Here is a 17906-nt window from a genome sequence, read left to right on the forward strand (position 1 = left end):
CAGGTATACACATCGCTTATGATGTCAATGTGTTCAGTGTTAAGATGAAGGGTGTCAGATGTACAGTGTTCTGCTGAGTCAGAACAGACTCATGTTAAAAACATTAAATAAAACAGTTATTTTGCTATGACGTCACTATCAATTTTCTTTATAGTTTGTGTTAATTAGTAATCGCTGTCTGACCGTCTGGAAATTTAATTTCTAAACTTTATACACTGCTTTTGAGTAACGCCAAGTGATCAAATTCTTTGCAGAATTATTCAGACTCCAGTTTTGGTACTCTGGATGTTTTTAAGCAAATTCCATTTCAACTGTAAGCTTCCCATAAGGTCCCAACAAAAGATGCTGTAATGTCAACTTGTACGAGGCAGAAACATTGACGACAACTTCATCAGAATTCAAATTGTGAAAATCCTGAGCATGCTCAAAGCAGTGTGGTGCTAAACATTTTCCAAAAATAAATGTATTCAGTTCTAATGTTGACGCCATTTATCTTACATTTGATGTTCATTAAAAGTAGTCAAGATAAAGTGGATAAATATGGATTTTTAAAAGATAAAATTGCTGCACTTTTTTTTTGGTATGGAATGCTTGAGTGGACTTGTGTGAAGTTGGCCTCTGTGTCATTGTTTTGTGTAATAATCAACTTCAAAAGTAACACTTCACAATCACAATTTTGGAAAATGCTCACTTTAAAAAGTGTTTCTAGAAAAATGCAGCGTGTGACACTATAAACTCAAATTGCATGTGGTAAAACATGACGATGGACCAGCGCTGCATTTTATTCTTAATAAATGGAATTTATAAATTCAGCTCACTGACTCTTTTTCAACCTCATACATTAAGAACCTAAATGGAGAAAGAACAATTTCCACATCAGTCAAGCATTCTGCATGCAGAGGAGAGTGAATTTGTTTCAAGTGCAGAGCTTGTACGTGGCAGAGCATGAGATTCAAGGTGATGAATCATGCGCCACGAGTAGATTCTGTCTGGTCAGGACATTTATCATTTATACTTTAAAAGAGCTCAACTGAAGGAATCCTTTAAGGTTCCTCCTACTACATTAGTATGTAATTGTTATTGAGCACAACAGAGAAATAATTAAAAAAAAATATCTCACCTGAATATGTTAACAAGAAGCTGGAAGGACTCCCAAACCAGGCTACAATTAAAGAATGAAATCACTTACAGCCCTCGGTCATGGGAGATCAAACTAATTTCTCTGTTCTTGCAAAGTATGTAAACAACTTAAGTGGTGTTATTATCAGCTGACTGGTAGGACATATGAGTAGCAATGCTTTTCTTCAAATGGATGTGCACTGTATACAATGATTCTGCGCTAATAGATGTAGGAAGTTGGGGTGTTTATATATTTGTGCTGCTCATTGCTAATGTGATCAAAGTGATCAACGGGGGACTACAAGGAGAATATAGATATGTTGCTGATGCACTGTTCTGCTGTCGTTCTTGTATTTCATCGCATCAGAGACAGGAATACAGGTTGCTGTAAAATCATCCCCAGCTTTATTTACTCATTACATTTTAGAAACGGATGCAGTGCCTAAGAGCCTGACAGTAAAGCTAACTACAGTATTATATTATGGGACTATTAGCTCTCTACAGGATGATGAATTGTCTTAGCATAATGACTGTGACAGTCCTGCTCATAAGATCCTCAATTTATTTACATTCACATTAGCTCTCCCTCTCCCAAACCCTTTGCTCTCACAGATTCATCTATATGATAATGTGTACAGTAATTACTGGGATGATTTCCTTTATGGCCTTCTGTATTCTCCCAGCCTTTGCTACTGCTTCCTTCATGTGTTTTTTTTTTCTTTGTACCTCTGTGTCCCTGTCGTGCAGAGATCTGTCTGCTCACCAAGGGCAGACGGACAGCGAGCGTACGTGCAGACACCTACTGTCGACTCTTTTCCCTCTCTGTTGACCATTTCAATGAGGTGCTAGAAGAGTACCCCATGATGCGACGTGCGTTTGAAACCGTAGCCATCGACCGCCTGGACCGCATTGGTAAGACCAATTTTTCCCTCGTTTCTAATTGATTGGTTCTGTTGCCCGTCATCATGCCTCGTTGTCTTGTCCTAATCAGATTCCGATTGCCCTTATTTCCTCATAAAAGCATTGTGTGTGCCATCTTGTGCTGCATGACCTGTATGCTACCTTTTTCTTTACTTGTCTGTTCTTTTTTTCTTTTCTTTTTCTTAACACACAAGACAGTTCTGTTGTAACCTGTCTTAGTCCTTCTAATGAGCAAAAGTAGCATTTTGTGGTTGGATTAATTGGAAGGCGGTGCATGTCGCTGTCCGGGAGGGAGTCTAGTCGCCCACTTCTTTGGTTTGGTGTTGACCCCCCCACTGGAAGCCACCGAGTCGATGGAAGCTAACCTCACGTGCATGTGTGTCTGGCTCTCTGTACACTCATCCAAACTCCTGGGTATGAGCAGCACCCCACCCAATTACAGATTTCTTACAAAATTAATATCAGGGACAAGAGAAATGTTACCATCTGGTGCAGCTCAGTTGGCTGTCAAGCAGACTCCTGATCAGTATAACGCACAGTGCCTTGCAAAAGTATTGATAGCTGTTTCTTAGACTTTTATTTTTTTATTTTTTTTAGATTTTGTCTAAACCACAAACTTCAATGCATTTTACTGTGGTTTTATGTAATAGACCAGCCGAAAGGAGCATACCCAAGTAACCCTTCCCTTCCTTTACCTTCACCACTTTATCCAAGGTCCGCTTGGATAAAGTGACCGTTTCCTGGTCTTTAACAAACATCTGAGGTCTTCCCAACTGCGTCTGCACTCAGATTGCACACAGTTGAACTTTGTTTACTATACACAGGTAAGGTCAAAACGAATACCACTGGCAGATTTTAGTTTAATTAATCTTGTAGTTTTAGCAACGTGTACATTATGGCATCAAATAACACCAGCGTTTAAGAGTGACCCAGTCTGGATCCCAGCTAGGATTTGGTAGAGAATCTGTCAAGAATGCTAAAGAGTAGGGTCATGGCACGGAGAACGTCAAACCCCCAAGACTTAAAGGAGCTGTATTATGCATTTTCCAGGCACAGCAATCAAGTAATCAAGTAAATATGCTACCTATCATTCTTATCAAAAGTGTTCTATACATCTAGCATAATTTAAAAGAAATTTGACTTTGCAATTAGATGCCTTGAAATTGATATCCTACTCATTTCTACACTCTGCTTTCACCTTATGACAACAGTGCTCCTCCATGATGCGGTTAACCACTATTGGACTGAGTAGTAGCTTGCGTGATGAGCTCAGCAGATATGCAGTTCCACCAGGTGTTTGCTAACTGCTGCTGCTGGTAGTTTGGAGGAGCTGAGTGTGGGAGTTCTTTGTGGGGCAAAAGCTTGACTGGTGACTGCCGCTCCAAAGAAGAGCTTTTGGTAAATAGGCAGTACTTTGTCTGATCTGGAGAGTCAAGGATTCCTCAGACATACAGGAAATAATCAATGCAACACTACAGGTATGTTTTGGGTGAGGGCATAACATTGTAAGATGATTTAAAGCTCAAAAAAGTCAATTTTACATGGAATCCTCGCCCTCCCCTCTAAGCATATCATTAGAGATAAATTGTCAAAATGCCAGTAAATACACGCAAAATGGTCATCAGAAATTACAAGAACAGTTTCAGACCAACAAAATATTTTGAGACATGTCAGTCTCATTTACTTTCAAAAACAAAGCCTTTTTAAATTGTCGTCTATCACACAAAACCCCAAAAAACACATAGTGAAGTTTGTGGTTTGACCTCAAAAAATGTTCACACGAAGTATGAATATTGTTGCAAGGCACTCTACTGCATTACTAACCAATAGGTCTTACGCCAATCAACTGATAAAATTATATAAGAAGAAGAAAGATAAAAATGAGGATTGGTAATATAGATTTCAAACCACGCAAGCTTTCCAAAGGGGCACATATGTACAGTATGTTTGAAATCTGATCAGACCACTCCATGCGAATCATAAATGCTGGAGTCATTGTTCAGCTACAACACTGCAAGTGTCTACAAAGTATCGTGCTGAACAATCCATGTCTCAGAAAGTCCTGTGCATCTTGTAAGATCGGGTGTCACAGGAACTAATGTAATGAGGTTACATTCGATTTGAGTAATCCTTATAATTTCTCCCTGGATTTTTCCAATATCACCATATATTTTAAACACAGTCTATAAAACAAAAAGCCCTACTGTATTATCAGGAAATGTTTTTAAGTGACACACAATGAATTATATTGTGGTTCTTGAAGTACACAAGTACAGTGAACTTTGTAAAATATACACAATTTCACTCGAATGAATTCACCAAGTGGCGCCTCTCAATGACGTTATTAAACATAAACTCGGCCGTCTCAATTTAAAATGTTTTCACAATAATGCACTCTTTTATTGAGAGAAGGGCTAAAATGCTTCATAATATATTGCTGTTATATATTAATAAACATATTTCATTACAGTAAAACATTATTATCCATCAAAATAAATAAAGGCAATATGCAAATGTTGTTATAGTGGCTCAGCTTGAATCCATTTGATCACTTCTGGCTGTTTTTTCATTATCATGGCCGTGTCAGTGGATCACTTTGCCATTGATATACATTTTCTTACTTTCAAGTTACTTTGTAACACAAAGTTGACTCAAATTCAAAAGCACTTAGTTATCAGGTCAGATCGATTAACTGGAAATCTACAATTGGTGTCTATAAAGTTGGAAAAGTCTCCATAGGTGACTCCAGTGTATCATCAAGTCAGCTGATGACTAAGAAAAACCTACAGAGCCCTTCAAGTGCTTGGTGTCAAAATAAATTCAGAGATGCAACAGCGTTTGGGTTACTGGAGCTGGGAAAGGTAAAATAAGATTTTTGGGAAACGGTTTTAATCAAAATATTTGACTTTAGGATTCAAATACATGTCTTCCCTAAATTATTCATACCTCTAGCAGATTTAGACTTAAAGCAATGTTTAAATTGATCAAAAAGGGTAATAATAAGAATAATAATAGAAATAGTAGGATTTGGGAGTGGATCAGCAAGAGGAATCTGACTTGAACCAGATGGAGAACCGCAAAGACAAATTATTAAAATACAAGTTGAGCCATGAAAAGGCTGGTCAAAAAATTCAAAAAGGATTTAATTGATTTTTACTTTGTCAACAAAACAAAAACAAAAAAAACGGTAATTATTGAGAATTTAAATATTTGTCATAATTAAAGTTTTAAATCTGTGAAATATAGAAAAAAAAATGTAACAGAGGAAAATGATCTCTCCTTTTGGAAACAATGCTTCTTTTGCATTGTTGCATTGTTGTTCACATCCAGCTCAAAATATTTTAATATTTTAATTGAAATACAAGATTTTGTTGAGAGAAGATAACTTTCATGGTTTTGTTGTAGTTGTTTGCTTAGAGGTCGTTCATCGTTGGAATAATATTTTATCCACTTGAATCTGGATTGGTAAAAAAAGGTACCAATTTTACCCTTTTTATCTGATTTCCTTTTTATCAGAGTAAATCCTATTGTACCGAGTCAAGAGCTTTGTAGCAGTTCTTTACTCAACAAGCATTTGGCGACCAAGGAGAGGAAAGACCCAACCTCCAGCAGAACCAGACTTGGTGTGAGCCACCCTCTGTCATGTCTGCCTGGGCATGGAGGACATTTTTCTGATTTCTAATTTTATTTTGGCACTTGGGAGGCTCTGTAAAATCTTTTATTTATTCATTTATTTATTTTTTACAAAAGGTAGCCAACCACAAATCTGCAAAATTTAAAATAAATTTGTATTTATTATTACTGCATCCAACCCCGTTACATCTGTAAAATATCAGTTAAAATTTTACACCCGGCAGAAAATAGCTCACCCTTCTGCACTTTCAGCATGAAGTACATTGAACCTAACCTTTAGCGTTGCAAATGAACAAAACTCAAAGGAGACGAGGTACCATTTTTAGAGAATGTCCTACAGGGAAACGTAGGGTTTTGCTTCAATGTGCCCTTTAATGTCAGCTGGTTAAACCTATATTTGCCCCTTTTTATAAGAACTGCCAGATGAGTTAGCTTCTCACTATTATCATATATTGGAAAGTGAAAGCTGTGCACACTGACACAGTTCAGAGTGCTGCAGAGCAGATTCGTCCTTTCAGACTAAACATGAAAGGGGTTTTGTCTCATACGATGGAAGATATTTTGTCATGATCAGTGCTGGTTGTATCGTTTCTACATATTGACTGCATTTGGTTACCTGCTTGTCTTGCTCTTAAAAAAAAAAAAGTAACCATGCTTTGAGAACAATACTATGTTGCACATTTGACGTTATCCTTTATCTATCTAAAAACTGTTTGACCAGGAGTCCATCTTGAGACGAGCTCATCTCGTTTTCAAGAATGCCCTGGCCGAAGAGTAGGCACCAGGTAAACTTCTTATTCTGATTCCAGTACTTGGACAGGGCCAGACTTTAACACATTCAACCTTGCTAAATAAATCCAGTCTGAAAATTAACAGCTTGACTTGTTGCTGAAGGTTACATTACCTGTTTAATTTCTGCATCTTTAACACATAACTCAAGTTACCCACACAAGAAACACTCTGCATTCTGATGGACACATTAAAATGTCAGCAACTGAGACAATCAAAGAAACAAAGAGATCTCATCCAGTTCTACATGCCATTTTTTTTTCATCTGTAAACTAACCCTCGATGGGGGGAGAAAAAAAAATCACACGATTTATGGTTAGCTGTGATTGTTAAGCACTCCACGTCTTTATGAATCCTTTCCTGAGGTATGGTTCAGAAAAACCATACCTCAAATTAGTAAGAGTTTTACTAATGCAACACCACATAGAGTTCACTATACATTCAAGATCCCATTTCATTATTTATTCATGTTTTCACCCAGCAAAAAAGTTTGTTTCTGATTGTCTGACTTGAAATGTCTGTTCTGTCTTGTGTAAAAAAATAAAATAAAATTGAGGAAGATTTAAAGCAGGTGTGGGTCATGGTGGTCCTTGACGGCCGGTGTTTTTCTGCATGAACACACCTGATATCAGCAAAAGTGGTCATTAGCAGGCTTTTCAATTTGAATCGAAAGTGTTGGAGCTGGACCACATCTGTAACGTGCAGGCACAAGTCCTCAAGGACTTTAACTTCCCACCTCCTCTGTAATAGACTTACAGATTACTATGTACCGTAAACGTCTTAACTTAAACTGAACTAAACTAAAGGTATCTAAGACGTGGTTTGCAGTAATTATGTAATCATTAAAACTAATAAAGAAGCAAATTAGGGAACTTGTACAATACAACACATTTAACCCTTATATTCACTTTCGTAGTCTAAAACCAGCACAAGTTACAGAAAGCCAACACTACTGTGTCCAAAAACAGTTTTCAGTATATTTTTTTCTTCTTTCCCTGAGACCTGTAAGTATAAATCAGCATTAATGGGACCTTCACAGATGTGCAAGTTCCACTTGTCATGTGCATGGCTGCACCTCCGTACCATCGCAGATGTTGCCTTTCTAACTGTGCGGCGATAACAGCAGGCTGGTCCCTCCTCTTTAGCCTGGAGGATTCAGCAGCCAGAGTTTACAAAAAAAATAGGACATTTTCAATTGCAGCTTTTCAGACTTTTCCACTTTGTGTTGGTCTGTCTGACATGAGGTGCAGCCAAGAGAAAATGGTGTGAGTTTCCTGTTTTTTTGTCAGTCTAACCATGTGTAGATGAAGGAACCAAAATTGTGACTGATTGCTTTCAGAGCATAATGTAATTTTTACCACACAACTAATAGTCATTTTCATGCATTACATTTTATTTTACTATGTATATTTCTTTACAGTTCTAAAAAATGTGCAAAGGAACACTAATGTTGAAATCCACAGACAATGGTGACTAATTTTCAAGATTTTACATGCACACAGTCACATTATTCACACTCTGATGGTGGCAGCCTTCAGGATGGTAACCACAGCTGCACTGACTGCCATGCACCGGCGCCGCTGGGCCCTCTGACCACCACCGCCAGCAGGCAAAGCCGGTGAAGTGTCTTGCCTAAGGACACAATAACTGAGACAGTCAGAACGGGGATTCGAAGCGGCCCACCGATTACGGGACAAACTCCTGTCCCGTAACTACCATCACCCCATTTGGATGTTTAACAATGTTAGCATTATCTGTAAACAGCAGTCTCTAGGATGTAGACTCCTACCCCAATGTACAATTTGCAAGTTTGTTGTAATTTGATCACACGACCTGGTATTTGATGAAGTTTGCTCCCGGTGAGGGTTCACCGGTTCAATAAAAACATCCCTAACGCAGAAATAAATTGATATCCTGTTGTAGCTTTAAAAAGATTACTAATATATTGTGAAATGATAAAGAAGAAAATGACCAGCTGAAGTTTAGCGTTTTGGTGCATGAAAAAAAAGCTATATTTTCAAACGGTTCACAAATGCAAAAAAAATAGTCTTTCTCCATCAATGAATATTTCTACACTGAAGAGATCGGTAAACTGTACAACACAATCAGTGGTACAGCTGTTCTTAGGACTTAAATGCTTCTACACTACAGAGTATTAGGGTTAGTGCAGGTTGATGGTGCTTACAAAATGTTGTATTCACTGATCTGAAAAAGATCAAACTTTTGAGTTCCCAGTCAGTCGCCAGACTGGAAATTCCATTCTGCTCATCAACAGATTTCTTAGTCCACATTTAAATATTGCCATAATGTAAGATGGTGATATTTCACATTTTGAATTGTTGGAAATGTGTTTTATTTGCTTTATATATGTTTGACTGGTGGGTTGCTAAGTCTTTAAATATTTCTAATATTTACAAGATCTTATGGTTTTTACAGTAGTAGTGAGTAGGAACATTTCCTAACATGCAGAAGTGTTTTAAAACAATTATGTATAAAATGTCCTATGGCTTTTATTTCAAACTTTAAAGTTATAGATACAAAATTGTAACAGTAATTCAATTCATAAAAAGCTTTTGACGTTTAATTCAATACGAGTTGTGCCTGCAGATTTCCTTTTTAATAAATATTGTATTACTTGCAATAAGACCATGGCTTTCCCACTTTTACATCTGTAGTCTCAGCTCCTTATCTTGTGTATATATATTTTTAAATTATTTGAATGCAGCTCATCAAAATAACAGATGCCTTTTCTTTGAAATCTGGTTTTGAGTAGACATTCAGAGCCACACAGTATCACATAAAGTTTTGATATGTGAATGGCTTTGCATCCTGGAGGCTTACCAGCTTAAAGGAGCTGATAAAGTCAAACACTTGACTGTAGTCAATGTGAATGTAGAGCATATATCATGTATGAACTGTAGCTCTACAAAAACTGTTTCCACCTTTAGGTGATTAATGAAGAAGACAAGACATCCAGTAAAGATGGATGACCGAGGAAGCAAAACAACATTAAGGAAATTAATAGATAAGACAGAGGACACATTGCTCTGCAGAGCAAATGTACAATTATTAAAAGTTAATGGTGACATTTTGTCATAGATTTAAAGTGTTTTTTATTTTTTTATTTCAATGAAATCAAATATCTATTTTTTTCTGAATTTAAACTGATCCCTGTCTGAATGCGTTTCTGAGAAACGTAGAAAACAGCTCTTAAAATAATGAATAAATGTATTTTCATCCTAATCTACAGCATTTGACCCTTTCGTCTTTAAAGCTGCCATGTAAGCCATCTTGTATGTCGACAGTAGATTAACAGTCAGCCTGTGGTGTTTGTTTTAGCTCGTAGTAATCGTTGCAATCCCAGTTATCCACTTCAAACTGAGCGCTGGATTCTGAAAATAAAATGCTCCAAAAGTGACATCAATCAATTTTCAGCAGCTACAGCCATAAAGCAATATCTTATAGCTGAATGCATGGCTCACCCCAGCAGTCTTGAGTGCAGCAAATGTGGCTAAACAGTAAACTATGTGAAGAAATTCTCCACTCTCAAGGACAGTATTTAATGATTGATTGGATGAAGTGAAAGCCTTCACCACGCTGAACGCCCTCTCTGTCTTCTTTACTGACAATGCTTCATGGCCTGTCAATACAGAAGGACAACAATAATTACAGGAAACACGTCCTCTAAGAACAGTCAGACATAGTCACTCAGGGTAAACATGCTAAAAATATCTTTATTGTGAAATCTGGTCATTTTTGAGATACATTTTGTTGTCTTTAGGAGCTCCTATTATTGCTTCCTCTAGAAACAAGAAGAGGTTGCTGTTGAGTAATCAGTCCCATTTATTTTCATAGCTCAACCATTTTGACAGACTGGGACAATTTTTTCTGTGTCCTTACAGAACATACAGTAGTCTCCAGAAATTATCGGTACTCTTGGTTTCATCCATTTCACTGTTTTAATGCACCCAGTTATTTTAGTTTTTTTGTAGTTTTTTTTAATTTGCTGTATATATGAGCAAGTTTAAAATGCTAGCTAACGTAGAGAGGCCTCTGCCTTATTTGCCATTTTTTAATATAGCTTAGATAAACCTTAAAAGTATGTATTATAAATACTTCAGATACTTTTGTTGAAACTCTGAGGGGTGCTTTAAATTATTTTTGTTTGGTGAGATCAGCAATTTGTTACCATTGGATCAATGTACGAATCTACACCTAGAACATAAAGATTTAAGCATCATTAGCATGCTATTTAAACAAAAGATTAAATAATTTTTAAGACTTTTTACACATTAGTAGCTGCACCAATAAAGGGATAAAAGAACATGGTTCTAATACCAAACCCTAAATTTTATTTCAAAATTTTCTGTTATTTAACTGTACACCCCAAAAACTGTTTAACTTGACATATTCTGTTATAAGTTAAATTAATTTCCATTAATTAACAATAACTATACAATTATCAAAGACTGAGATAGCAGAATGTTTCCTTGTGCTAAACAGTAGTGGTTATTCTAGATGTCCCTGTGACGTGGTTTAGCTAAATTCTCATTGTAATTCAAAAGAGTGTGATTTAATTTCATTCTCAAAACTTAGATTTTCTGTTTTCTGTCTTTATAAAGTGTCCAGTATTGTGGCGTGTGGGTACAAATCATCCGTAACTCCTCTGTGTTTTGACCTCACCACCCTCATAGTCTGTCATCATGTCACACCTTCAGTAATCTTTGTCTCTTATATGTCCTTTTCTTTTCTCAGACTTTATATCTTCTCATAGTCATGACTGTCAAAATGTCTTTCAGTTTTTTTGTTTTGGTTTTTTTTTTAAATGTAGCATGTAGCAGTCCTTAGTGGGTCTATAAAGATGCAGCTTCTGAGCAAAAATATGTACAATATATATATATTTTTTTTTTTCGCTAAAACAGACTTCTTAACAGGTTAGAAATTGAAGATAGGTATGCTTTGGTATGACTGAAGCATACAAGCTGCATCTTTGTCACCCAGAGTTCTGCTTTTCTCTTATGTATCCAAAGTTCTCCATTGCTGTATGTGGTGACTCTTCTGATTGCGCTTCAACAGGGAAGAAGAACTCGTTGCTGCTGCAGAAGTTCCAGAAGGATCTGAACGCCGGCGTGTTCAACACACAGGAGAACGAGATATTGAAGCAGATTATCCGTCAGGACAGAGAGATGGTGATGATGGTGGACCGCAAGCAGTCAGTTACCGGAATGAACTCGACTCCAATGTCAGGAAACTCCATTATTAACTCACCAGCCCAGCCGCCATATTCCACTGCCTTTGGCGCCGCTCAGCTACAGCAGTCCTCTGTACCCATGACCTATAGTGCTTCAGCTATCGCCAATGCCTCTGTTGCTCGCATGCTGCCAGTCGCTGCTGCCGCCGCCGCTGCAGCGCAGGGGGGATTCCCTGCATCCAGTCTTTCCCAGGTTAACCTGAATTCCTCGTCACAGACAGCACTGCATCAGGGAGCGATCATGTCACCCTGCTCTTTCACGGCTGCCATGTGCAGCCCACCCGTTCAGACCCCGTTGGCTAGCCGAAGCTTCCAGTATGGCTCACCAACAGCGTCCCAGCTATCGCTTATCCAGCAGCCCATTGGCCAACCTTCTCTACCCACACAACAGCAGCAGCTCGGTCAACAGCCGGCTGCTTCGACTGCTGCTGCAGCCTCGGCAGCACAGCAGCAGGTCCCTTCACCTCAGCGGGGAGACATCCACAAGAGCACGCAGGCTCTCCAGTCTGGCAGCTTGAGTCGAGATGTCCGACACCTGTCGGCCTCCCAACCATCACTGCCACATGACACGTCTCTGGGGCCCAGAGTTCATCCGGCTTCTGGGGAGTCTTTGGCCTCCATGGTGCCACCGACGGCAGCAGCCATCCAGGGAATAAGTCTACAAGGTGGCATTCGCACTACAGTACCCCAGCGGGTCAATCTGTTCCGCCAGATGTCATCGGGAGCTTTGCCCCCAGTGCGTTCAGCCGCTTCGGCAGCGGCTGCGGTGGCAGCGGCGTCATCATCATCATCTTCGACCCAGCACAGGGAATCCCCTGGATCTAGAAGAGATTCTGTCCTCAGCAGTGCAGAGACTGAGCAAGACAAAATGCGTTTCGCATCAAATTTATGATTCCATACATCTTTCCCTTACTTTCTATTTTGTTTTTTGTTTTTGTTTTTTTTAACTTAAATGTGTTTCAATTCATCTTAAGGATGGGTATTGAACAAAAGAGGCAAAAACGAGGAATTTCTGAATTTATTTGTTTCTCTCCAGCTTTCCTCTAAAGTAACCTCATACAAATCTTATGTATATAAGCCCTTGTATAATATTTTAGACATTTTTGTCTCCCTAAACTTAAGAATGTATATTATACAGATACACGTGAATGGATGTTTGAGAGTGTGGATGTGTGCCGGTGCGAGTGGGTAAAATCTAACTACAATATTGGCAAAGGCAATTTAAAGCTGTAGTATAAAAATGAGTCTTCCTTTCTAAGAAATATATGAAATGATATATCATGTATGACTTTTTGAAATTATTTTTGTTTTTTTTCCCTGTCATTTTGCTTTCTTTTCCAACTGGAATGCAATATGGATTTTGTTCTTAACCTGATGAAGAGGAAAAATGTTTTCTCCTGTTAAGCAGCTTTAGGCATCACTGTGCAATTATTAATGCAATTATCTCTGACAAAGAAATTCTAAAAGCACATACTTATGATAAAAAAAATTGAATAATTTACTGAGACTTGCTTGAGCGATCAGAATAAATACTGTAAACGTGTATTAAGCTGCTCCCAGAGATGAGGATACAGTCTTCTGAGCTGTTGTTTCCCCAAGGCAGGCTCACATTCAAACCATGACAGTGTTATGGGTCTAAAGGGAATAGGTAATAGAAATGCTGCTTTCTTTATTTATTTGGTGAAGCAAGAGCGTGGAGATGGATATGGATGGATGATCTTGTTTTTTTTTTTGTTCTTTTTTTTTTCTATTTTTGATTTCAGATGGTTGAGATCTTACATAATGTTGCTTAAAAAATTCTGTGTATATTTATAATATTTATAAACTAAAGATTATCACCATTATGCAATAGACTGTGACATAACAAATACCTATATGTGTGCTGTAAATAGTTTTGTAGATCTAGGATTTACAGATACTGTGTTGTGCATTCTCTATCATAACAATGTCTTACTTCTATCATCTATATGCGACAGAGGTTAAGTGACAAAATACGTATGTTTCATAAGAGATGAGCAAACCTTAATGCAAAAACTTAGCAGAACTTGAGGCAGAGAAATTTAGGCTTAAAGGACATTTATGATTCCCTCTCTCTTCTCTGGTTGTTTACTATATTTAGGTCTAGCATCACATATTTTTTGGATCAGTAATTTAAAAAACTTAATTTTTGTCTTTCAATCCAAAGTGGATTAGTTTTTCCCCATTATCCCAATTTCAGTTTTAAAATGATTTCACCAACATTACTGATTCATATTCAAGGGCAGAAATATTATTTTCATTCTTACTTATTGTAGCTTTTGAAAAATTATTTAAATTGTCCCCTATTTGCAAACCGGATCAGATATACTCCAGTATTGCCCTTGATTTATTTAACACAACAAGGTTAGATGTTGTGTTTGAATTGGAGTACTGAGTTAGGTTTTCTATTTGACCCTTTTTGTTGACAAGAGCATGGAAAGCTAGCAATAGCTAATGCTAACTACATAGCAGGCAAAGGGTTGATATTATCCCAAGTAAACAAGTGTTTTCTTTCATGTGAACTGTAAGTAGAAACACAACCCACTCACATTCACATAGTTATGCAGCACAATTTTACCTTTTGACATTTTCTTTTTAATTTCATTCCTCTGAAAGAGATTTAGTGATGCTAAGGTTTACCCGATAACCACAGTATGGTTCCTTTTTGTCTCTTTCCTTTCAGAAATGTTTAGCTGCCCAGCTAGGAAATGTATTCAGGAGCAGTATGTCATTAAAATGAGATATTTAATTGTTTTAACGAGACAAGTGTTATATCTCGTTAAAATGACAGAGTTTCTCATTTTAATGAGATATAGAAATACATTCCTCTTATTACAACATTTTGAAAAGGCATAAAGAAGCTCCCACTGACTTTCCATTTTTTTTCACTCAGTTTCTTCTATTAGCACTCAGACATCCTGCAATGTGTTGCCATTTTACTGTTATGGCTGCACTCATTTAAATGAGAATATATTTAGGTTTTAATTTAATATAAATCTCATTTTGAGTTATACATTTCAACCAAACCAAGTTTCACGTTGTAACAAGATGCTGAATTTATTCCCTAGCTCTGGCAGTTAAATTATTCTATATTTTCTTACACAACTATTTTTGACAGAGTTTGGTTTAAATTACTAGATTATTGCACCAGCATCATAGAATCCAACATTTGATTTAAAGAAAAGGGCCTTCAGGTTAAAATGCGCATAACAATTTTACGATTTTAAAAATATTTTTCAAAATCTGAATGTTGAACTTATGGAACAAGCTACGTGTAAGGTAAAAGGTTATCTTACATGATAAAACTTGCTGTTATGAAGTAAGTATTTCACAGGACCTACCAACATTACAATAAGTACACAGTATAATTTTACCAGCTTAACTTTTCTTACTACATTGTGTGAAAAAGGCCATTATTTAATTCAAAATGGTGGTAAATGACGAATGATGAGGATTAAAATAAACTGGAAAGTTCCTAACAAATGACTGAAAACGGAGCAATAAACCATCTGTAAAAACCAGAGTTTATCATATGCAAATTATGATGTGATATTTCACCAGCAGACTGACTTTTATGGTTTCTAGTAATCACATTTGAGGTGCGTAACATGACATAATTGATTGATTCTCTTCCAAAAAAAAAGGATAATTATCAACCGACTGAACTTCGGATAAGAGTGATGCAAGTTTTTTTTTTTTTAGATCAAAACTATATTTTCTAACAGTTTGACTTTCCTAGTCTATGTGTGATGGTGTGAGCCGTCAGGCTGAATACTAATGCTACATAACTCCATGCAACACTCCGGGTATACAGTCATCTCCAAACACACACAACCAGCAGAAGAAAGAGAAGTAAAGTCAAGAGCTAGAAAGAAAAGATAGGCGATATTAGAGGGTTTGGTATTGTAACATTGGTGTATTTTAATTAAAGCATATCACAGACACTTTATGAAGACCTCAGGACATTGTATCAATGGGTAAAAAGGGGCCGATTAAGAGTGGATGGTAAACAAAGGCTGGTTTGCATTAAGGTTTCTGTCTCATGTAAATCCATCGTGTGGGCTTAGGTACTCTAAACTGACCTGGAGATTGAGGCATGAACGTATAAAGTTAAGCAAGAATAACACACGACTATCCGAGCACACGACCTGCAAGCTGTCGTCACTGCTTGCAGGTTCATTCCGTGCACATCCAATAGGTTGCACATTGTGCTCAAGGCCTTACTGCTTTCTCCTTAATCAAAAGTGACAAATTCTCAGTCAGTTTAGATTCAGATTCATGGCACCAAATATCTCATCAGTTCACAGTGACTAAGCCCGTTGAGATAGTGTTTTAAAAGATTAAAAGTCTTCACCCCAGACTGTGTCGATAGTCCACAAATGCAGTCAACCCACCACTGTCACGAAAGCATGCGTTGTCACAAATAACTTAAATAGAAACTATCTCGAAAATGTTGACGTTAAATGTTAATGTTAGATTCTCTTTTGTTCACTGTCCTTCTGCTAGATGTTATCTGTGTGTTGAAACACAAGCATTGACTCTTTTTTGCATTGACGGTCTGAAGTATTTGTGCCTAAAACTATCGCCATGTTCCATCCTTTTCGTTGTGGGCATGAGCCCGCCGCACACTAGCGTCACTTCTGCACACGGCTGCGCAGTCACTCTTGCTATACTCTGTGTGTGTGTGTGTTCTGTGTCTCAGTGTTTTTAGACAAGAAAGGAAATGACAATAACGATGGCCAAATGTCTCAACATGTGCAGCCGGTGTCTTCACTTTCGGTGAGAACTGCTGGAGGCGAGTCTTTTTTTTTTTATTATTAATTTTTTTCTAAAACTCAACTTAAATAGAAACGTCATGAGGTAATGTACAGATAAAAGAAGTGCAATCTTTAGACTTGCAGATGTATCACAGACTTGAGACATTGTATAAATTTGGAGCACCTTTATACCTTTCTTTGTAGCTAGCCACTGATGTAAAAGGTTGAGTACCGATGCATGAGAAGAAACTGGCCAAAGCAAAACATTCAAAGTCTTTGTCTTTGTTTTTAAATTGCACTTTCTGACTTACTAATGAAAAGATAGGGATTCTTTCAGCGAGGTTAGGCGCTGGATGAGATGGAAAAGGGAGCGATATCTCTGAGAATTTGTGCTGCCCTCATCTTGTTTGAGTTTCTAAACGGGAGCGGGTGGGGAGGTGTTCTATTTGCAACGGAGAGCGCTTAATCGCGAACATGCCATAGTGTATAGGAACTAGTACACAGTCGAGATGGATTGCAGCACTGTTGGTTTGTGCTGTTTTTGATACTTGCCTTTGGAGGGAGAGCTTCCCGACTATGTGCTTTTTTTTTTTTTTTTCACTAAACAAATCACTACTAACTAGCATACCGGAACGGGCATTATCAGTGACATACAACACAAAATAACGAGCTTACACATTAGGAATTTAGAGACTATCAACAAACCAGCACGTATATTATTTATGTATGTTTCTTTTTTGTGGGTTTGTTGGTGTTTTTTGGGGGATGTGGGGGGGGGAGGTGGAGCAAGATGCAAAAACAACTGATAACATTCATGTAGGATGAACCAGATTTTTCTTTGGTTGTGATGATCACAGGTTTCATTATGTTTACCGATAATGTGAGTTGTGCAACCCCGGCTCACATGGTCACTGTTCAGCTTATTCAGATAATCCGAGGCTTAGAGAAAACAAACTGTCTGGTGGTTGCTTATAACAGAAGAAAGAAGGATAAATGTAAACTTTCTTACGATAATATGCAGACAAACAGTGTTTGTCAAAAACTCTTTTTGATTTTTTTTTTCATTTATTTTGTTTGTAAATAATAAACCTTGAAAATATAGAAAATAAACGACATATTGTCATTTAAATCGGGTGTGACTCATTCTGTTGTATAAAACATGCAGGCAGATCGTGGACTCATTTACAATTTGATTATTGGAGGAGAGGGTCCGGGAGTATTTTTAGATGTGAAGCAGTGATTGAGAGCTTCACAGTGTCTTGGCTAGGTGTGGGCGTGCGTGTGTGTGTGTGTATGTGTGTGAGTCAGCAGTTACAGACAAGGTGAAAATAGCCGAGAGGGGTTTCTGTTCATTATCTACAAAATCCTAAGCTTGACGGGCAGCTGAACCTTCATGAGGAGAATCCATCCTGGTGAGT

General features: G+C 37.6%; 1 protein-coding gene across 2 annotated transcripts in view; it reads left to right on the top strand.

Moving 5' to 3' along the window:
• Positions 1–17617, top strand: part of hcn1 (hyperpolarization activated cyclic nucleotide-gated potassium channel 1) — a 78553-nt gene extending 60936 nt beyond the window's left edge. Inside the window, exons 7-9 of one of the 2 annotated variants that reach the window (XM_081613336.1) lie at positions 1867–2031; positions 6395–6458; positions 11539–11828. In XM_081613336.1, the coding sequence (XP_081469462.1) occupies positions 1867–2031; positions 6395–6458; positions 11539–11725 (416 nt within the window). In that variant the 3' untranslated portion in view covers positions 11726–11828. Of the gene's footprint in view, positions 1–1866; positions 2032–6394; positions 6459–11538 lie in introns of both variants that reach the window. The other variant, XM_008424521.3, reaches the window with a different exon arrangement.
• The last annotated feature ends 289 nt before the right edge of the window (positions 17618–17906 follow it).

This window comes from Poecilia reticulata, chromosome 12 (assembly GCF_904066995.2).
Source record: "Poecilia reticulata chromosome 12, P_reticulata-male-v2, whole genome shotgun sequence".
Lineage (NCBI taxonomy): Eukaryota > Metazoa > Chordata > Actinopteri > Cyprinodontiformes > Poeciliidae > Poecilia > Poecilia reticulata.